Below are 18241 nucleotides of genomic sequence, written 5' to 3' on the forward strand. Positions count from 1 at the left end.
ATGTCTATAAGAAACTTCTAGAAATATTATAAACTCACTAATCAAACTTAATATGTGAACATATGTGAAAAGTCTTAATGAGGAATTAGTTAGATAATGAACTCCTTGTTCACACTACAAAGGGAGAAACAAAATAGTAAATAGCCTTGTTCCCACCAACAATATTAAAGTTGACATTTGGATTTATTATATAAGAATAACTACTTGGATACTACACTAGATTGTAAAATCTTATTTAAGAAAACTTATGTATCTATATATAATATTGGATGATTAAAATAAGGAATATAAACACTTGAGAAAAGATCATGTATAAATTTCATCACTATGAACGACTTGTTTATTCCAACAGAGTGAATAGAGAATGCATATTTATTAAAAGACAGACAACACAAGTCATAATTTCTAATTTGAAGCACTTTAAATCTATATATATTTTTATTTTTGAAATGTGTAAACTATTCAAATGTAAACATTTTAGTGTATTTTATGACCTTTTAAAAAAATTTAAAATTATTTTGGTATTTAAAAAAATAAAAAAAATCATTACCATTTAATTATTGAAAAAAGTTCATGACAATGAGGGGTTGATGGAATGCCAAGTTATTTTTAACAAATTTTATGTTTTGTAGAATTCTTTCTAGTACCAAAAATTCAAAATTTAAGTGCTATGAAAAATAATCAATTTAGATAAGTATTTTTAATAAATGTATACAGTCACACACCTTACAAACTTGTAGCACTTTGATATATATACTCTCCTTTAATGTTGTACATTTCTACTTTTTTTAATATATATAATATTTTGGTCAATGGAATCAACCCTAACATTTAGAGATGATGATCTATTTGTTTTGAAACAAAAAGAAAAAACAATGTTAATCAAAATTTAATTAAAAAAACATTTTTCAAGTTTTTGTATATTAAGATTTATGAAACGATATTTTTTTTCATAGTTTCAAACAATGTTATGTATAAATGAGTGGAAGTGGTGAGAAATTTAAATTTATCTAAGTATTTAATTTTTTCTTTTTTGGTAATTTGCATCAAATTGATGCCACTTACATGTAAAACAAACACTTTAAATAGGATAAGTTTTGGTTGGAATAAATCTAGCTATAACATATTTTTAAGGTTAGAAATGTCTTTTTATTAGAGATGACTTAGATTTAGATATTCTGAAAATCTATTCAAAAGGATAATCCAACTTGTTGCTTTCATCACCTAACATATGATGCAGTCACTAGTTGTAAATATGTTGTGAATTATTATATTTAAATGTGACAAAGAAATGTACAATATTATAATAATATATAGTTGAACTCATATTAGGTATCTATATTGAATGCTAGTTGTAGATGATTATATTTTGATTACGTTTATGATTAATTTACAATACTTATTTTATGATTTATTATAGTCAAGCCTAGATTTAGTTATCTAATTTCAGTTGATGTATTTAGGAGTTATTAAAAATAAAATCCACTTGAATAGTATCAAACTGTAATCATGGATGATCATTTTATGACATGGTACAAATGCAAGTACTATATATTTTAAGCACAATTTTTTGTTAATAAGTGAAATTAAATTATTAGAGTGATTAACCTTTTTAGTGTCGATCAAAACATGTAATAAGATGATGCATTTTAATTTGACTATGTGTGAATCAACTTTATATGAAAACTTTTAACAAATGAAACTAGTTGATCATTAATAAGACTCTAGCTAATCAAATTAATTGTAAACCAAATTTAGAAAATCAAACTACTTGATTATTAATAAGACTCTAGCTAATCAAATTTATTGTAAACCAAATGAAGCAAATCAAACTAGTTGATTATTTGAGGTTGTTCAAGAGAGAGATGTTTTAATTTTTGCATTTAAATCTTACATTTCAATTATTTTTTAAAGACATCGAGAATTAGGGTGTGACACACCCTTCGATACTAAATGAGCTTGGGGGAGACTGGACCTCGTGCCTAACATACGAAGCTCTCAACAATCGAATTTAATCCCAACCCAATTCTTACATTTCAAATTATTAACAATGACATTTTATAAATTGTAGATCTTAATATCTAAAATAAATTGTACATTCAATACATCTTAACATGAAAATTTTAATTTTAAAATTGTAAATAATTAACTTTCAAATTTAATAATTATAATATTCATCTACAACTAATCAACCAATCATACAAACCTTAAACTCATAAAATTTAAACCACAATATAAATATCTTACTAGCTTATGAAAGAAGAAATGAATCCTTCACAAGTTGTCATGTAGATTTGACATGCATACACTGAAGAGCAGCTTTGAAGCTCCACATTTTTATTAAAGTGTAGCTACCCACATCGAAATATCTAAAAATCTTGCAAAAAGATTTGGACAGGAATATTCATATCAGAATATTGTGCACTGTTTTGGCCTCTTCCTCTCCACTAAACAACATCTTCCTAGTCTAAAGGACTGGATCATATCACTATTCTTCAAACCTATTCGGATCCATACACGTGTCAAAACCAGCTGCAGCTACGTGTATAAATAGGAGAGGTCGATGAAATGAGTTTTGGCCTTTGAATGACCACACAACTCTATGGGTCCTCAGCCTTCCACGACTATAACATGACAGCCGTTGGATTTTCTACATCGGACGGTGAGGACTAAAGTGAGCCGCTCATTTAATCTTTCACGTGTTATCTCAAAGATTGCAATTGCTATGTTTTGCTGTCATAGTTTTGAGATAAACGCCAAGAAAATCTGGAATCCAATGCAGGAAGGCTACGCAATCGAAGATTATTGTATATTGGATTGAAATCAGATTGATCATTGTGTTGAATTGATTTGAAAAAGGATATAATTTTCTATTGTAGTTGTATCAAAGGACATTGGTAAGGTTGTGTGAGTTGGGCAAAAAAAAGTTTAAAATGCAAGCTCCTGAAGTTTCCACGTCTACCCAACAGCAATCTGCAAGTGGGGAGAAAACTTCCAGTTCAGGGGACCAAAATGAAGCAGTCAATACATATAGTAAGTCCTTTTATAAGATATAAGATAATGTGTTTGGAAAATAGGCTTGGGTATTGTTGTGAAATGTTTATGCTTCTGTATGAGTTAGATCAAATGAGTACAGAAATCTTAGCAAAATGGGTTTCTGATCTATGTTATGTATCTGTTTGTTTGAATGGGTGTTTATTTGATTTTTCTGTATTGTAGATTTTTATCAAGATATGTATTGATGAGATTGCTTTTCGATTCATTGTGTATGAATTTTAGATTGATGTCTGGATTCATCATCAGAAAGAGGAAAGTATTGGTAATCTTATATGGTTTGGAAATAGTTGCATCACTAGAAAAAGGTGCCGATGACGAAGCTGATTCGCTCGCTCCTCCGGTTGGTTCGGTCTGCCTCCCCTACTCCATTCATTTACTTTATTTCCTTATCTGCTCCACCCATTAATCAACCTGCTAGCCCTACTAAAACTATAATGGGGGTGGGGGTGAGGGTGCGGGTGGGGGTAGGGGTGGGGTAGGGGTAGGGGGCCCTTCGCCGCCCTGGGAGGTAGATTATTGTAGTTAACGTCTTATTCGCACAACAAACATTATATGGGCAGTAGATCCGAAACGTCAACATATACAGTTGATTTCAAAAGCAAGCTTTTGAGTACTATACAAAGTTGTACACAGAAGATTTCCAGAGTCAGTAATGTTATATGGAATTTCGAAAACTATTGTCAAACTTTATATGGTTTGCAGATCTAAGGTAATGTATGAAGAATATGGCTACCTTTTCATTGCTCAAGTATGGTGCATAGAATGGGTTTGTTGAATATTTTGAAGACATCTGAACAGACAGAAAGCAGATGGCTATAGAGACTTTTCATAAGATGGGTTTCTTGTGTTTTGTGTGTGAAAGTCTTTTCAATTACTGAAGTTTCTAATTTGTAGATTATAGAAAACACTGCTCTAACTGTTGAAAAAAAGGACAGTTCTGCAATTAGTCTGAAAAGGTAGTACTAAAAGTTCATTCACTTGACAGTCCAGTTATGAGTAGATTGTTAAGTTCAGTTGTTTTCAAAACTGTGAAATTGTACTGTGCTGACAGAATCCTGGTATCTGAGTTGTAGATAATCTGATTCCTTTCTTTCTTTTATCTTTTCTTGTTCCTATGTATATAGAATCCTATCGTCTGATTATACTTACTGAATGTTTTTTTTGTTGACGTTGAAACTTTCACTGTAATGAAGATGTGCATTAATGGGAAACTTATTTGGTGTGGAACTGTTTAATGCAGTAAATGAGAGTGATGATGATTTACGAAGAGTACCAGAGATGGGATTTATCCCAGGGCAGACTGTGAATTCAGTTGCAGTCAAGGTAGAGAACCAGCAGCAGCAATCTACTAGTGGTGGGGGCCAAAGAAAGCGAGTCAGAACACCCGCTGACAAAGAACACAAACGTCTTAAAAGGTGTGCATTTTGTTTGTTTTGGAATTGATTTTTCAGGATACTAAATCTTTTAGATTCTTGTTCTTTTTAGATTAGATAATCTAGACATTTTAAAATCAATAGTTTGGATCATGAGTTCATAGTTTAATTTTTTTATTAATTTGTTTTTAAACGCTATCTAACAATAAATTATCAATATTTTCTAAATTATTTTATATGAATAATAAGTTTTTGATTGTTTCAATTGATTAAATAGTAATTTACAATGTTTTATAATAAAATTTATGTATGGATGAATTGAGAAAGGAGATCTCATCATTTGTTTTATCATATTTATTATATTTGATTTGTAATTAGTTATTTCAAATAATTTTGTTTATATTCGTTTTGTATTTATAGTCAATATGTTACTCAATTGTAAAGTTAAAATATGTTTTGATAAATAGAGTGTTATGGGTTCCCCCCTCCTCGAGATAAAATGCATATATTATAAATAAAACAATACATTGGAACATATTGTAACTACATAATATTAATATTAAAACAAGTCCCCTAGTGTTTAAGAACAAATAACAAATGACCCTACAAATTTTTTTATCTACATTCAACCAAATTTTGCCATTGGCTGACGTAACTAGTGGGACTTAATGCATCATCTTCCTTGGGATCACTAGAACATGATTCATGAATTCATTTAGATATAATCCTCTTCAAAAAGTGGGAAGGGATTACTAGAACATGATACATGAATTCATCTAGATATAATCCTCTTCAAATAGTGGGAAGTTGGTAGTAACTACAAATCTCCAAATTACCTTCCATTGTCACCGCCTATAGATTTTATTAATATAAAGCTAAGTCTTGTTTGTACAAGGCCAAATTCTTATTCTTTTTCAACAATGATTAGGTTAAAATTTGCAACTACTACACATTTTATTAGAGGTATGCTATTAGAGAAAGACTGAGAGGGGCATCATTATCAATATTATCTCTCAAAGGAATGATATCCTTCGTAAAAGAGATGATTATTCTAAGATTTCATTCCCTATCCTTCAAATCAAACATACAAGCTTTCAAATTTTAGGTAAAATACCTAGTTATAGATCACCCTTGTCTAAAACAATCTCAAGATAGTGAGTTTATCACCAAAATCTCTTTCACCAAATTCAAGGTCAAAATGTTTATAACACTAAATTGTTCTCGAAGTGTTAGTTAAAGATTGTAGTACTAGAAGAAAATTTGTTGTGGATGCAACCTCTTTTCATGGTCCAATTGAGTAACTTGAACGATTTATCAATAATAGTAATATAATAGAGAAAAATCCATGTAATAAGAATGAATTGAAGATGTTGTGAAGGAAAGGAAGGATTCTAGGGAAAATTTCTTAGTTCAATGAGTGAAGGGTGAATTACATACCTTCCCATACAAAATAATATAAGGACAATCTTTTACCCATCAGCTATTCTTAAAACTAGTTGACAATCATTTAAAACTATAAATATATCTTCTCATAGTTGATAGTAGTATATGAGGGGAGATTGGCAGTTGAAATCAGTGATATCTTAACCATTACAATACTTGTTCAAGTTTCATTCACCTAAGTCATCATTATGTTTAATAGAGAAGAGAAATTATTTCATATTTACATTTATAGTCATGTTAGTGACCATGTTATATTCCCAATAGTAGTAACAAAATACAATCCCATTTGATTAATTGTAGAAGAGATAGATTTTCATCTAAGATGTTGTTCAATCTTCAATCCTACAATTGGTCCTTGCTTAGTCCAATGATCACTTGAAGGGAATCACCTGCCACAACCTTTTCTTTGATAAACTAAAGAAAAATTTTGTAGAGCCAACAAGCCACTATTATAAGAAAAAATGATACCTAAATCAGTCTAATGATTGTTATCACAAGCTAAGAGTAATTTATAGTTTCCCATTTGATTCATGATCTAATTGCACATTAGGGGGAAATTAAGAATCCTAAAACATTTTCTACTGGGAAACAACCTCATAAGAAATTGGTGAGACAACATATGAAAATTATTGATTAAATTAAGAAGAAATTCTAGATAACATCCACCAAACTTTTAAATATAGTGGGAATAACCAATTTCATTCCCATAAGAGTTATTTCAAAGCTTCTAATTAATTATTTGATTTAGTACTTAAAAAGAAAGAAGCCCCTTTAATAAAATGCCCTAATGAAAGGTGAAACATCACAACTATTGTAATATCCTATCCCTACATTCATCTCAAATAGTGGGTTATTAGCATCCTAATAATAAGTAGAAAAAGATTACAAACTAATTTTACTTTCTTGTGTTAACCACTCTTTATGCTAGCCCATTTATATTTAGCTGTCCTCAAGTTGTTACATTTGTTTTCATTTAATTCCTTGCTCCATTGCCTCATTCTCTTATTTCCTAACATTTTCTACAACATTGCCATTTCTATACCTCTAAAAGTTCCCTTTGGGTCTTTTCGAAAGAGTCCTAGATTAATTTAAGATCATTATAAACCCTTTCTATCTCTTCCTAAGATACCTTTATAGACATCTCTATAGTTGATTTTGATCATATATCTATATTTAGTTCAATATAGATAGTTTTATTTCATCCTTTCTAAATTTTTCTTCATTACTTTCAAATCTCCAAGAGTGTGTGTGCATATAATCCTAAAAAAATTACATCATTTGTCTTTTAAGCTTCCTACAATTTAGAATTAGCTCTTTAATGAACCATTTCATTTCTAAATAAGTGTAAAATTGTGGCTCTTTCTGTATTGTTGTCGATGTCTTCTCTATTCATTATTTTAATTATATAGGCCTCTGTGCCACATTAGCAATATTCCATTTCTCTTTCTTCTCTTGGTTGTAAACTCTAGCATCCTTACATAAGGTCTTCAAATTATTTTCATAAATGGAAGGAAAAGTATTTGTAGCTACCGCACAACCTTATATTTTTAGTAAGACATTTCCCCCCATGTGAGATGTTTTGCATACCTAAGTTGATGTAATTCTAACCAATGGTATCTCATGTAATCCTCTCAATTTACTACCCAAGGAAAAGTTTGTACCATCAAATTTTAACTATTTCCCATCAAAAAATGTATTGTTAATTCATTGGAATCAAACTTTTGGATACCAATTTAATCCATGACATGTTGGAATCTTCTATTTGACAATGATCCGTAAATTGAGATAGTGGACATCTCCTCCATCATTGTAATTTTTCTATTCACAAAAAAATCCTTCAAATGTAGACTCATGCTCCCTATTTGAATGAATTTGTAGAAGCCCACCAATGGAATACAGCTATTCTACATCCATCACCATTTCACTTTTCATAGCTTAGTATGCATTACATACCTTATGCTCGCTTGTGGTAATAATGAGTTGCTTTCATTTCTAGTAGTATAAAATGGTGGATTTACTAGCACTCATGATTTGAGTCCATCAAATAGTTCAATCAATATGTGCTTCACATAATATTAAGTTAGGTGTTTTTAGGTATGACCCCTAGATCCCATAATATCATGCTTGAGCAAACCTAAAGTTTTGATTTTTTTTCTTTCCATTTAGTAATATTTATTTGTTTACCATTGTTAAAATGTTTCTCATATTGAAATGAGTTTTGAGGAGATAATTTATGAATTAGGTGTAGTACATACTTGCCATAGGTATCCCTTTGTTAAAAAATTTCATTAGAATATTTATCTTATATTATTGATTTAACGATCTCTAAGTGATTTAAAACATAGTTGTCATCCTTGTGAGCCATGGTTTTAGAATAAATGCTAGTCAAGGGTAATAGTTAACCTATTTGAAAAATATATGCCCATCAACACCACTACTACATATAAATAAATTTTATATGGAAATGACTCTCTCTTAAGTAGTTGAATTTTCAATGGGCTTATTATGGATACAACTAAAAATCACTAGTTTATCTTATATTCTACAAGAAATTTTTCTCTTTCCCATGTGTTTATAGAAGAATTAGATTATTCTTCCTTTTTGGTATTTTTTTTCTCTCCCACCCTTTCCTTTTACGTAATTCAAGCAATTTGGAAAAGAAAGTTCCACTTTTCACAAATGAGAGAATTATCTTCAACTCTATTGCTAGATTTTGGTATCCTACAAACCATTTAGCAATATCTTATACTAATTATCACATTAGTTAATTAAAGACTAGAAATAATTTCTCTTTGGAGTTTGTAGACTGATTTTTATTTAAATTTTTTTTATTTGAATCTATTTATTGAAATTGGTAGCAATATTTAATAACCCCATGATTCATAGGTTGGTGGGAAAACCAAATCTATTACAACTATAATATTCTCAATGGATATCAAGATGAACAAATTTAAGAATTATTCATTTTAATGAGAATAAATATTTGTAATGCCTTGAAATTAATTAAGCAACCAATATTAATAAAAAATCCCAAGTAAACCTTATATCTAAAACATTTTAGGGTTTTATAATTTTAATTAACCTTTATGAGATAAAAATTTCTCCTTTCAATCATGTGATAACCCTAGCCCTATTATTATAGTATGGGTTCATAATTAAGATAAATAACATATTTAAATATTTACCTAAATTTAACAATATTAAAATTACAAACACCACTCTATATTTATTGATACCTAGCTCAATTTTGGTTACAATCATAAATAAATTATAAAGCCCATCTTACATTTATATGACTACAAGATATTACAAATACTGCTATAAATTTAATTGATTAAGAATTCTACATTGGTACTCACAGTCCTTTGTAAATTAGTCAAGCTCAACTCAATTGATAGTCATCATAATGAAAGCTTTAATATTACATTTGATTAAGATTTTCCTTTAGCAAATGGGGTTTTATCATTTCTCATATGATGAAAAGGATTTATTTCTCTTAGATCGATAATAGGTTTATGATTTTTTACACTCAAATCTAAGCGTTTGAGTATTAGTGTCTGGATTGGTTTTTTAGTTAGGGTTTCTAATTTTTTTTTGCTTTTATGTATTAGAGTCTATATCCTTAATAACTCTAGAAATAATGATAAAACCTACATTGATTGTGAATATCTCAAAGTTAGTTACATGATAGATAATTCCTAAAGCCATTAGGTAGCATTTTTTTTCACACTACGCTTGTAATCATGCCTTTGTCCTTGGATATGCCGCATAAGTGAATTTATTTCTGACTTATAAATGTTCTTGAGAATAAGGGAATGAGATATCTTTTAGGGTTTAAAATTAACTACTACTTTAATGAAAACCAAGGTCATGTCTTCATTTGAAGTGTTGGAGTTATATGTGGATCCACACCATATGAATTTAATAATGTTTCTATGTGCAAGGGACCTATTAGATAAAAGTTACAATCTCAACATCAAGCATTATTGATGTTTATGGTGTCGTTGGAGGTAGGTGAGATGGGTATTAAGAAATGGTGAGTGCTAGGGTTGGGGTGTTAGGGAAACCATTGGAAATATAACATAAGTTGAGGATTGTGGTTTAGAGGTAGAGCATTTGGTGAAAGGAGGTTTGGTTCTTTGGAAAAGGATTGAAAAGTAGAAAACTTAGATGGAAAATTATAATAGAATAGATAACTTTGAGGTCTTGATGGGAGAATGAATAATGGTGGGGAATAGGTAAAAGATGTGTCTAGATGAGGAATTTTGACTCACTAATAATAGAAAAGAAAAGTGAAGAGTTGGAAAGAAAATCATGTTGGGAGGAGGAAGTTTGAAATTCTACTAAGAATAAAGGAGAAAGATAGTTGAGTGAAAAGTCATGCTAGGATGGTGAAGTCCAAAATAATGGTTGGAACTAAGGAACAAGTAGTCATGGACAAGAAGGCACACTTAGATGCAAAACATGAACCTTCAATGGTTGAAAAATACTAAGAAGGTGGGACATGATTTCATGCTTAAAGACTTTAGGGACCTTAGTCCAACATAACTTAGTAAAGAAGAGGAAGAAAACACATAAAAAATAGGACCCACATAGATGTGGGAAATATAGAATAGGAATTTTGTTTCATAAGATAGGTTATTACTAAAGGGGATGTGACACTTGTCCTTCCTAGCCTAAAGTTACACTTAGTTGCTCCTTCAAGATTCATTTTAAGTATCAATTTTAGTTGTTATCCAAAAAGATATATTTAACAAAGATTTTATTGATTCTCCAAATAATAGTGAATTTGTATGATTATTATATTACATACACAACTTGATTCATAATTACAAAGCTAACATCTCAATTGAATTCATATACCATTGAGGTCAAAGGCCCCAATTTAACTAGGTATTGTTTGAACTTTGAATTAATCAACAATATTGGCATACTAAACCTTTGGTGCATTTTTCAAGTTGTATAAATATATTTACTCTTATAAAATGATTTATTTTATTTGGACACAAATCCATCATGTCTTTGGCCATGTAGCCCTTTTAATAGGGTTAAAATGGAGTTTTTTAGATCTTCTTTGAATTCTAAAGAAATCAACAATATTGGTTTTCCATAGCTTTGGAAAATTATTTGAGCCATATAAATAAATTTAAAATGGTAAATAATGCATTTTATTAGACTCACAAATCCATCTATTTGGTAGAGAACCCTCGTTCATGACAATTTGAGCAATTGGGATGATCCTAAAAGAATATGACTAAACATATAGAAAACCCATTGATATAAGAAAAAAATGAAGGCACTGAGTGGAAAATGGATAGTGATGGGGATTACCTATTACAGGTGTATGAGTTTTTTCAATGCATACTTACATAGAAAAATACCATGAGGAAAGTGTTTTTACATAACAATAATTATCAAATAGTCAAATATCCATCTTAAACCATGATTATGTTTAATCATACTAATATATAAGTTAATATTGAAATTTTATATTATTTATTTCTTTCTCACAAGGGAATTCATTCCAATGTTCATCTTAAGTTCCATTCAAACAAATCATCATTGTGCTTGCTAGAGAAAGAAGATTGATTCCCACCTACAACTACAAGCATATTAGTGACCATGTTAATTCATTGATAGTAATGACAAAATAAAATCTTTTCTAACTAATAGAACTTTAGCTAGGTTTTATCTAGATGTTGTTCAATATCTACCCGTATAATTTTTCTTAGTTAAACCATTGACAACTAGAAGGGAGTCCCTTTCCACTACCAAACTTTTGAATCTAGGTGAAAAAGAAAATTTACCCTTCTAGAGTAGTCAATTATTTTGGCTAATTATTTTATTTGGTTATGCAAAATAAAGAAACTTCTTTAAAAATGTGACTAGAAGAAGAGTGAAACACCACTTGACACCTACATCTACTAGCTACTACTATTTACTCCATCAAAAATTATTTTTGTTGTTGGCAACTAAAAGGGATTGATTTTACTTAGAGACTTTATGGATTACCTCATGAATAGTGCAAACATGTCATTATTATTTTATGTACATAAAAATCAACAATTACAAGTCCAACATTGCTATTTTCACCTAAATATTATGGTCAAAAGAGAGTTCTACTAGATCTTGTTTGAAAATTGAGCTATTCAGTAATCTTGGCATAATACAACCTTAGGTGCATTCTTCAAGCTATGTAAATATTTACACTTTATAATTGATGCATTATGGTTGGTACCCACAAATCCCCGTGTTTGTTCCATTTAGACCTCACCATCTAATCACCTTTGAGCGATACAATTTTCACATCCATTTAATTGATCTATAATGCAGAAATAGTACCTATTTAAAAATTAGTCGTATTTATATATATTTTTTTATTATTGAGTTAAATATTGCTGAAATAATTTTTTTTTTGGGAGTATTATTTTGTTACAAATCTTATTTTAATCTAAAAATTATAAATATATTATATTTAATGTTGGTATTATAAACCTAATTACTACCAACAATATTTTTACATTGTAGAAGTTTCTTTAATTCTAAAGTGTTATTTCACATTAAAGAACTACAATTTTCTTGCATGCATCTTAACACACTTTCTTTCCCCTAGCTTCTTCTTAAGATATAGGGTTACATACGTAAAATGTTTTCTTTTCATCAAAAAATAGTAGACATGATGATTCTTATCTTCATTTTGCTTTCTATTGGATTATATATTTTGAAGTTTATCTTCAAGAGACTAGTACAATTGTTTTTTCCTTTCTATATTTTTAGAAGCTTTTTTTCCTTTCTATATTTCTTATTTTTTAAAACCATATAAAAATGATTTAATCTATATACTCACTTTCATTTGTAAATAAAATTTAAAATACCCACTCTTCCATGAACTCAACTCAACGTCAATTTGTAAACATTATACACAACTCAACGTCTACACTACTCATCATCATTGTAAACATTCTCTTCTTAACTTTGTATTCATATACCACATCTTTATTAGTATTTGTTGGATCCAAATGTGAACCTTGTACCTTTAACTCTTATTTAGACAACTTTTATATTAGTTTTTAAAAATATATACATACATAATTAAATTTATTATAATTTATTTTGTTTCTTCTTTAAAAATTGGTTGATGTTTAACCTCATTCTATTTTCAAATATAAAATATAATAATCAAATAGTTAATAATCATTTTACACCTTATTTTTAATAAATTTACAACAATAAATATTCTATTTTATCGGGAGAGTTCTACCTTTAAAAAATTTGAAAAAAACTCAACTGCCTTTCGTTAATGGGGTCTTGTAGTTGAAAAGGGGATTGATCAATTTGGATCATTGTAGATTACTAAGGAATAGGGTATCTGCACAACAAGCAAGGGAAAGAAAGAAAGCTTATGTGGGTGAGCTAGAAACAAAGGCAAAAGAGCTTGAAGATAGAAACAATGAGTTGGAAGAAAGAGTCTCAACTCTACAAAATGAAAATTTTATGCTTAGACAGGTATGTATCAAATATTAATTAACCCTTGATTGTTTCTATCATTTTGTTTTCTTTTTGTAAGTAAAAGAGTAATGATTGATTATGGTAATTGGGCATGTAGATTTTGAAGAACAGCACTATGAAAAGCAAAGGAAGCGGGGTTGTTGATCCTTGAAGGATTGAGCATTAAGTAGATAGGTTCATTGACCTCTCTTATATTCTCCATTGCCACCTTCCTTTCACTTTGGGTATTGGAATCTCTCTAATAATATTAATTTGTATACATCTCTCATTGTATGAAATTGTTAATCTGCCTTATATTAAAAATACATTGTCTCTCAAATGTTGCAAGCTTATAAAATCAGCCAAAAAGTCTTGAGATGTTTCCACAATAATTTTGATAGGTGGATAATCCTTTGCAAATCCTATTTTATATCATGCCTCTAAAATTAATAGGCCTATTAAAACATATGATATTAAAATTGATAAGCCTATTAAAGATGTGATATTAAAAGTTTATACTCATTATATTTTTAATGTATGTCCATCAATACAACTAACATGAGATGTAACTTACTTGTATTTAAATTCAATGCGATATATAAGTAGTGAATATACTAAAATTTTAATTATTTGAAAATAAAAGTAGTTATATATTTTTATTATATTATTTATTTAAAAAATATTAAAAATTTAACTATTTGACTTAAACAAATTATGTTAAAATTATATCAATCAATTATGCTGAGAAGGTTGTTTTTTTATATAAATACCTTATTATAAGTTATTATTTCTTTGGTAATAAGTTATCCATGGATGTTAAAATTTGAATTTGTTATAAATAAGAACTAAATAATTTTGAAACAATATCAAATATTTATATTTATAATATTATATATGTTACAAATCGATCATCTTAAGGTTTATAATAGAGTATTGAATGAGACACCTATTTCATTGCTTGTAACAAGAAATCTTGGAATATGTAATTACATTAGGTGCCTTTCCCCTTGATTCATTATTTTGTAATGATTAGTTGTTGAAGAAATGCATTATATTTTTTGTAAAAGTACTGATCAAAAAGTTGGTTAGTAGCTTAGTGGTGGAGAAAAGATATAGGTTTGAGTCTTGGTTGATTTATGATATATTAGAAAAGTCAAATTAGAAACTTTTTTTTTATTAAGGTAAGAAGAGATTCTGAAAGGGCTCAAAGTTTTGTACAAAAGCAAGAAATAGAAAAAAGGTAGGAACCAAGGGTCTCAAACCTATACAAAGGCTACCAATAGGCTAGATAAAACATGCTCAAACATGCCATAAATAATAGAGAAACAATTCAGACAGGAGAAGAATAATTGTAGTTAGGTTGCAAGATAAAAAGAGAGAAGGAATTACCAATGTCCCACTTAGACAAAACCATGTGAGGACAGAGTTGACAACACAAGTATGAGTCTGGGAAGAGGAAGAAGAAAGACCTTTCCTCCTATGAACAATAATCCAAGTGATACTATCATCTAATTGCTTATAACAAGGGCAAATATGAAGAGAAACCCTCATAGAGGGTCAATCAACACATGCAAAGGGAACATTCACATGCATAGGACAATGTGAATTAGGGGAGATTCCCCCACACTTAGATCAATTTGCAAGGGTAGGGTAGGAAGTCTCGTAATAGAATCTGAAGGTGTTAGAGTCACCTCAAAAACATGTGACACATCATCATCCTGAGAAGAGTCATCCAACAATTTAGGAGCATGAATAGCTAAGTGATTATCATAACAAAACTCTTACGACATGAGAAAAGACTATAACTATGATAGCATAGATTACAAAACTTTTTAAAAACTATGATAAAATAGATTGTTAACCAACAAATAATAAGTTTTTTCAAATTTAGCTAATTAATAACACTATAATATTAATTTATTTTTCTCTTTATTAACATTCAAAATTTTAAATTCTTATTATAAAATTAAAACATTTAATATAATATCCATTTCTATAACAGTACTTTTAACTTGAAAAGAGTCTTGCCATTGCAGACCAATTTACTAAAATTATTCAAAGGTATTAAATATATACAAAATTTCATAGTTTGACCTTTCCATGGTACTCACATGTCTCGTTTTGAAAATCTCTAATCTCGAAATCTACTAAACTTAAGACTGACTCTGTAAATAGTATCATTGATGTCATAAAATGCAAGTGTGGGATACTCAAGCGATGCCTGTGCCTGTTGTGGCAAATTTGTAGTCAAAAGTCTAGAAATTTGAATGTATTACTGCGACAAACTATTAATGTTCAAAATGTTGGTGTGGAATTGGATTGGGGGAAATCTAATTAGCACTTTTATTATCAATCTAACAAAAGGAAAGGATGAGGAGGTGATAAGTTGGGATTGAAAGTTTGACTACCCTTACAAAAGGTTTGATTAGACTCAAAAATCCATCTATTTGGTAGAGAACCCTTGTTCATGACAATTTGAGCAATTGGGATGATCCTAAAACAATATGACTAAACATATGGAAAACCCATTGAAATAAGAAAAAAATTATGGCATTGAGAGGAAAATGGATAGTGATGGGGATTACTTATTAGAGGTGTATGAGTTTTTTCAATGCATACTTACATAGAAAAATACCATGAGGAAAGTGTTTTTGCATACCAATAATTATCAAATAGTCAAATATCCATCTTAAACCATGATTATGATTAATCATACTAATATATAAGTTAATATTGAAATTTTATATTATTTATATCTTTCTCACAAGGGAATTCATTTCAATGTTCATCTTAAGTTCCATTCAAACAAATCATCATTGTGCTTGCTAGAGAAAGAAGATTGATTCCCACCTACAACTACAAGCATATTAGCGACCATGTTAATTTATTTAGAGTAATGACAAAATAAAATCTTTTCTAACTAATAGAACATGACCTAGGTTTTATCTAAGATGTTGTTTAATATCTACCCGTATAATTTTTCTTAGTTAAACCATTGACAACTAGAAGGGAGTCCCTTTCCACTACCAAATTTTTGAATCTAGATGAAAAAGAAAATTTACCCCTTCTAGAGTAGTTGATTATTTTGGCTAATTATTTGATTTGGTTATGCAAAATAAAGAAACTTCTTTAAAAATGTGACTAGAAGAAGAATGAAACACCACTTGACACCTACATGTACTAGCTACTGTTATTTACTCCATCAAAACTTATTTTTGAATTTTACTTTTGGTGGTAACTAAAAGGGATTGATTTTTCTTAGAGACTTTATGGATTACCTCGTGTTAATAGTGCAAACATGTCATTATTATTTTATGTAAATAAAAATCAACAATTACAAGTCCAACATTGCTATTTTTACCTAAATATTATGGTCAAAAGAGAGTTCTACTAGATCTTGTTTGAAAATTGAGCTATTCAATAATCTTGGCATAATACAACCTTAGGTGCATTCTTCAAGCTATGTAAATATTTACACTTTATAATTGATGCATTATGGTTGGTACCCACAAATCCTTGTGTTTGTTCAATTTAGACCTCCCCATCTAATCATCTTTGAGCGATACAATTTTCACATTCATTCAATTGAACTATAATGTAAAAATAGTACCTATTTAAAAAATAATTGTATTTATATATATTTTTTATTATTGACTTAAATATTGCTGAAATAATTTTTTTTGAGAGAGTGTTATATTTTTACAAATCGTATTATAATCTAAAAATTATAAATATATTAGATTTAATGTTGGTCTTATAAACCTAATCACTACCAACAATATTTTTACATTCTGGAAGCCTCTTTAATTCTTAAGTGTTATTTCACAATAAAGAACTACAATTTCCTTGCATGCATCTTAACACACTTTCTTTTCCCTAGCTTCTTCATAAGAAATAGGGTCACATACTTAAAATGTTTTCTTTTCATCAAAAAATAGTAGACATGATGATTCTTATCTTCATTTTGCTTTCTATTGGATTATATATTTTGAAGTTTATCTTCAAGAGACTAGTACAATATTTTTTCCTTTCTATATTTTCTAGTAGCTTTTTTCCTTTCTATATTTCTTATTTTTTAAAACCATATAAAATATAATTGAATCAGAAAAATGTTTTAATCTATATACTCACTTTCATTTGTAAAGAAAATTTAAAATACCGACTCTTCCATGAATTTATTTATACACAACTCAACGTCTACACTACTCATCATCATTGTAAACATTCTCTTCTTAACTTTGTATTCATATACCACATCTTTATTAGTATTTGTTGGATCCAAATGTGAACCTTGTACCTTTAACTCTTATTTAGACAACTTTTATATTAGTTTTTAAAAATATATACATACATAATTAAATTTATTATAATTTATTTTGTTTCTTCTTTAAAAATTGGTTGATGTTTAACCTCATTCTATTTTCAAATATAAAATATAATAATCAAATAGTTAATAATCATTTTACACCTTATTTTTAATAAATTTACAACAATAAATATTCATTTTTATCGGGAGAGTTCTACCTTTAAAAAATTTGAAAAAAACTCAACTGCCTTTCGTTAATGGGGTCTTGTAGTTGAAAAGGGGATTGATCAATTTGGATCATTGTAGATTACTAAGGAATAGGGTATCTGCACAACAAGCAAGGGAAAGAAAGAAAGCTTATGTGGGTGAGCTAGAAACAAAGGCAAAAGAGCTTGAAGATAGAAACAATGAGTTGGAAGAAAGAGTCTCAACTCTACAAAATGAAAATTTTATGCTCAGACAGGTATGTATCAAATATTAATTAACCATTGATTGTTTCTATCATTTTGTTTTCTTTTTGTAAGTAAAAGAGTAATAATTGATTATGGTAATTGGGCATGTAGATTTTGAAGAA

The 18241-nt window shown here is 28.9% G+C and overlaps 1 protein-coding gene across 1 annotated transcript; it reads left to right on the forward strand.

Moving 5' to 3' along the window:
- Nucleotides 1-2711: 2711 nt before the first annotated feature.
- Nucleotides 2712-13753, forward strand: LOC131046143 (transcription factor HY5). Its single transcript, XM_057979811.2, has 4 exons — nucleotides 2712-3033; nucleotides 4298-4472; nucleotides 13223-13379; nucleotides 13480-13753. Exons 1-4 carry the CDS (start codon nucleotides 2934-2936, stop codon nucleotides 13531-13533), a joined length of 486 nt encoding a protein of 161 aa, XP_057835794.2. The 5' UTR covers nucleotides 2712-2933; the 3' UTR covers nucleotides 13534-13753.
- Nucleotides 13754-18241: the final 4488 nt, after the last annotated feature.

Source organism: Cryptomeria japonica, chromosome 4 (assembly GCF_030272615.1).
Source record: "Cryptomeria japonica chromosome 4, Sugi_1.0, whole genome shotgun sequence".
NCBI classification, from domain to species: domain Eukaryota; kingdom Viridiplantae; phylum Streptophyta; class Pinopsida; order Cupressales; family Cupressaceae; genus Cryptomeria; species Cryptomeria japonica.

Excerpts from the sequence above, each read along its gene's own strand:
- LOC131046143 (XM_057979811.2), top strand. The coding sequence starts at position 2,934 with ATGCAAGCTCCTGAAGTTTCCACGTCTACCCAACAGCAATCTGCAAGT. Across the intron at positions 4,473-13,222 it reads GAACACAAACGTCTTAAAAG|ATTACTAAGGAATAGGGTAT; the intron begins GTGTGCATTTTG and ends GGATCATTGTAG. Across the intron at positions 13,380-13,479 it reads AAAATTTTATGCTTAGACAG|ATTTTGAAGAACAGCACTAT; the intron begins GTATGTATCAAA and ends TTGGGCATGTAG.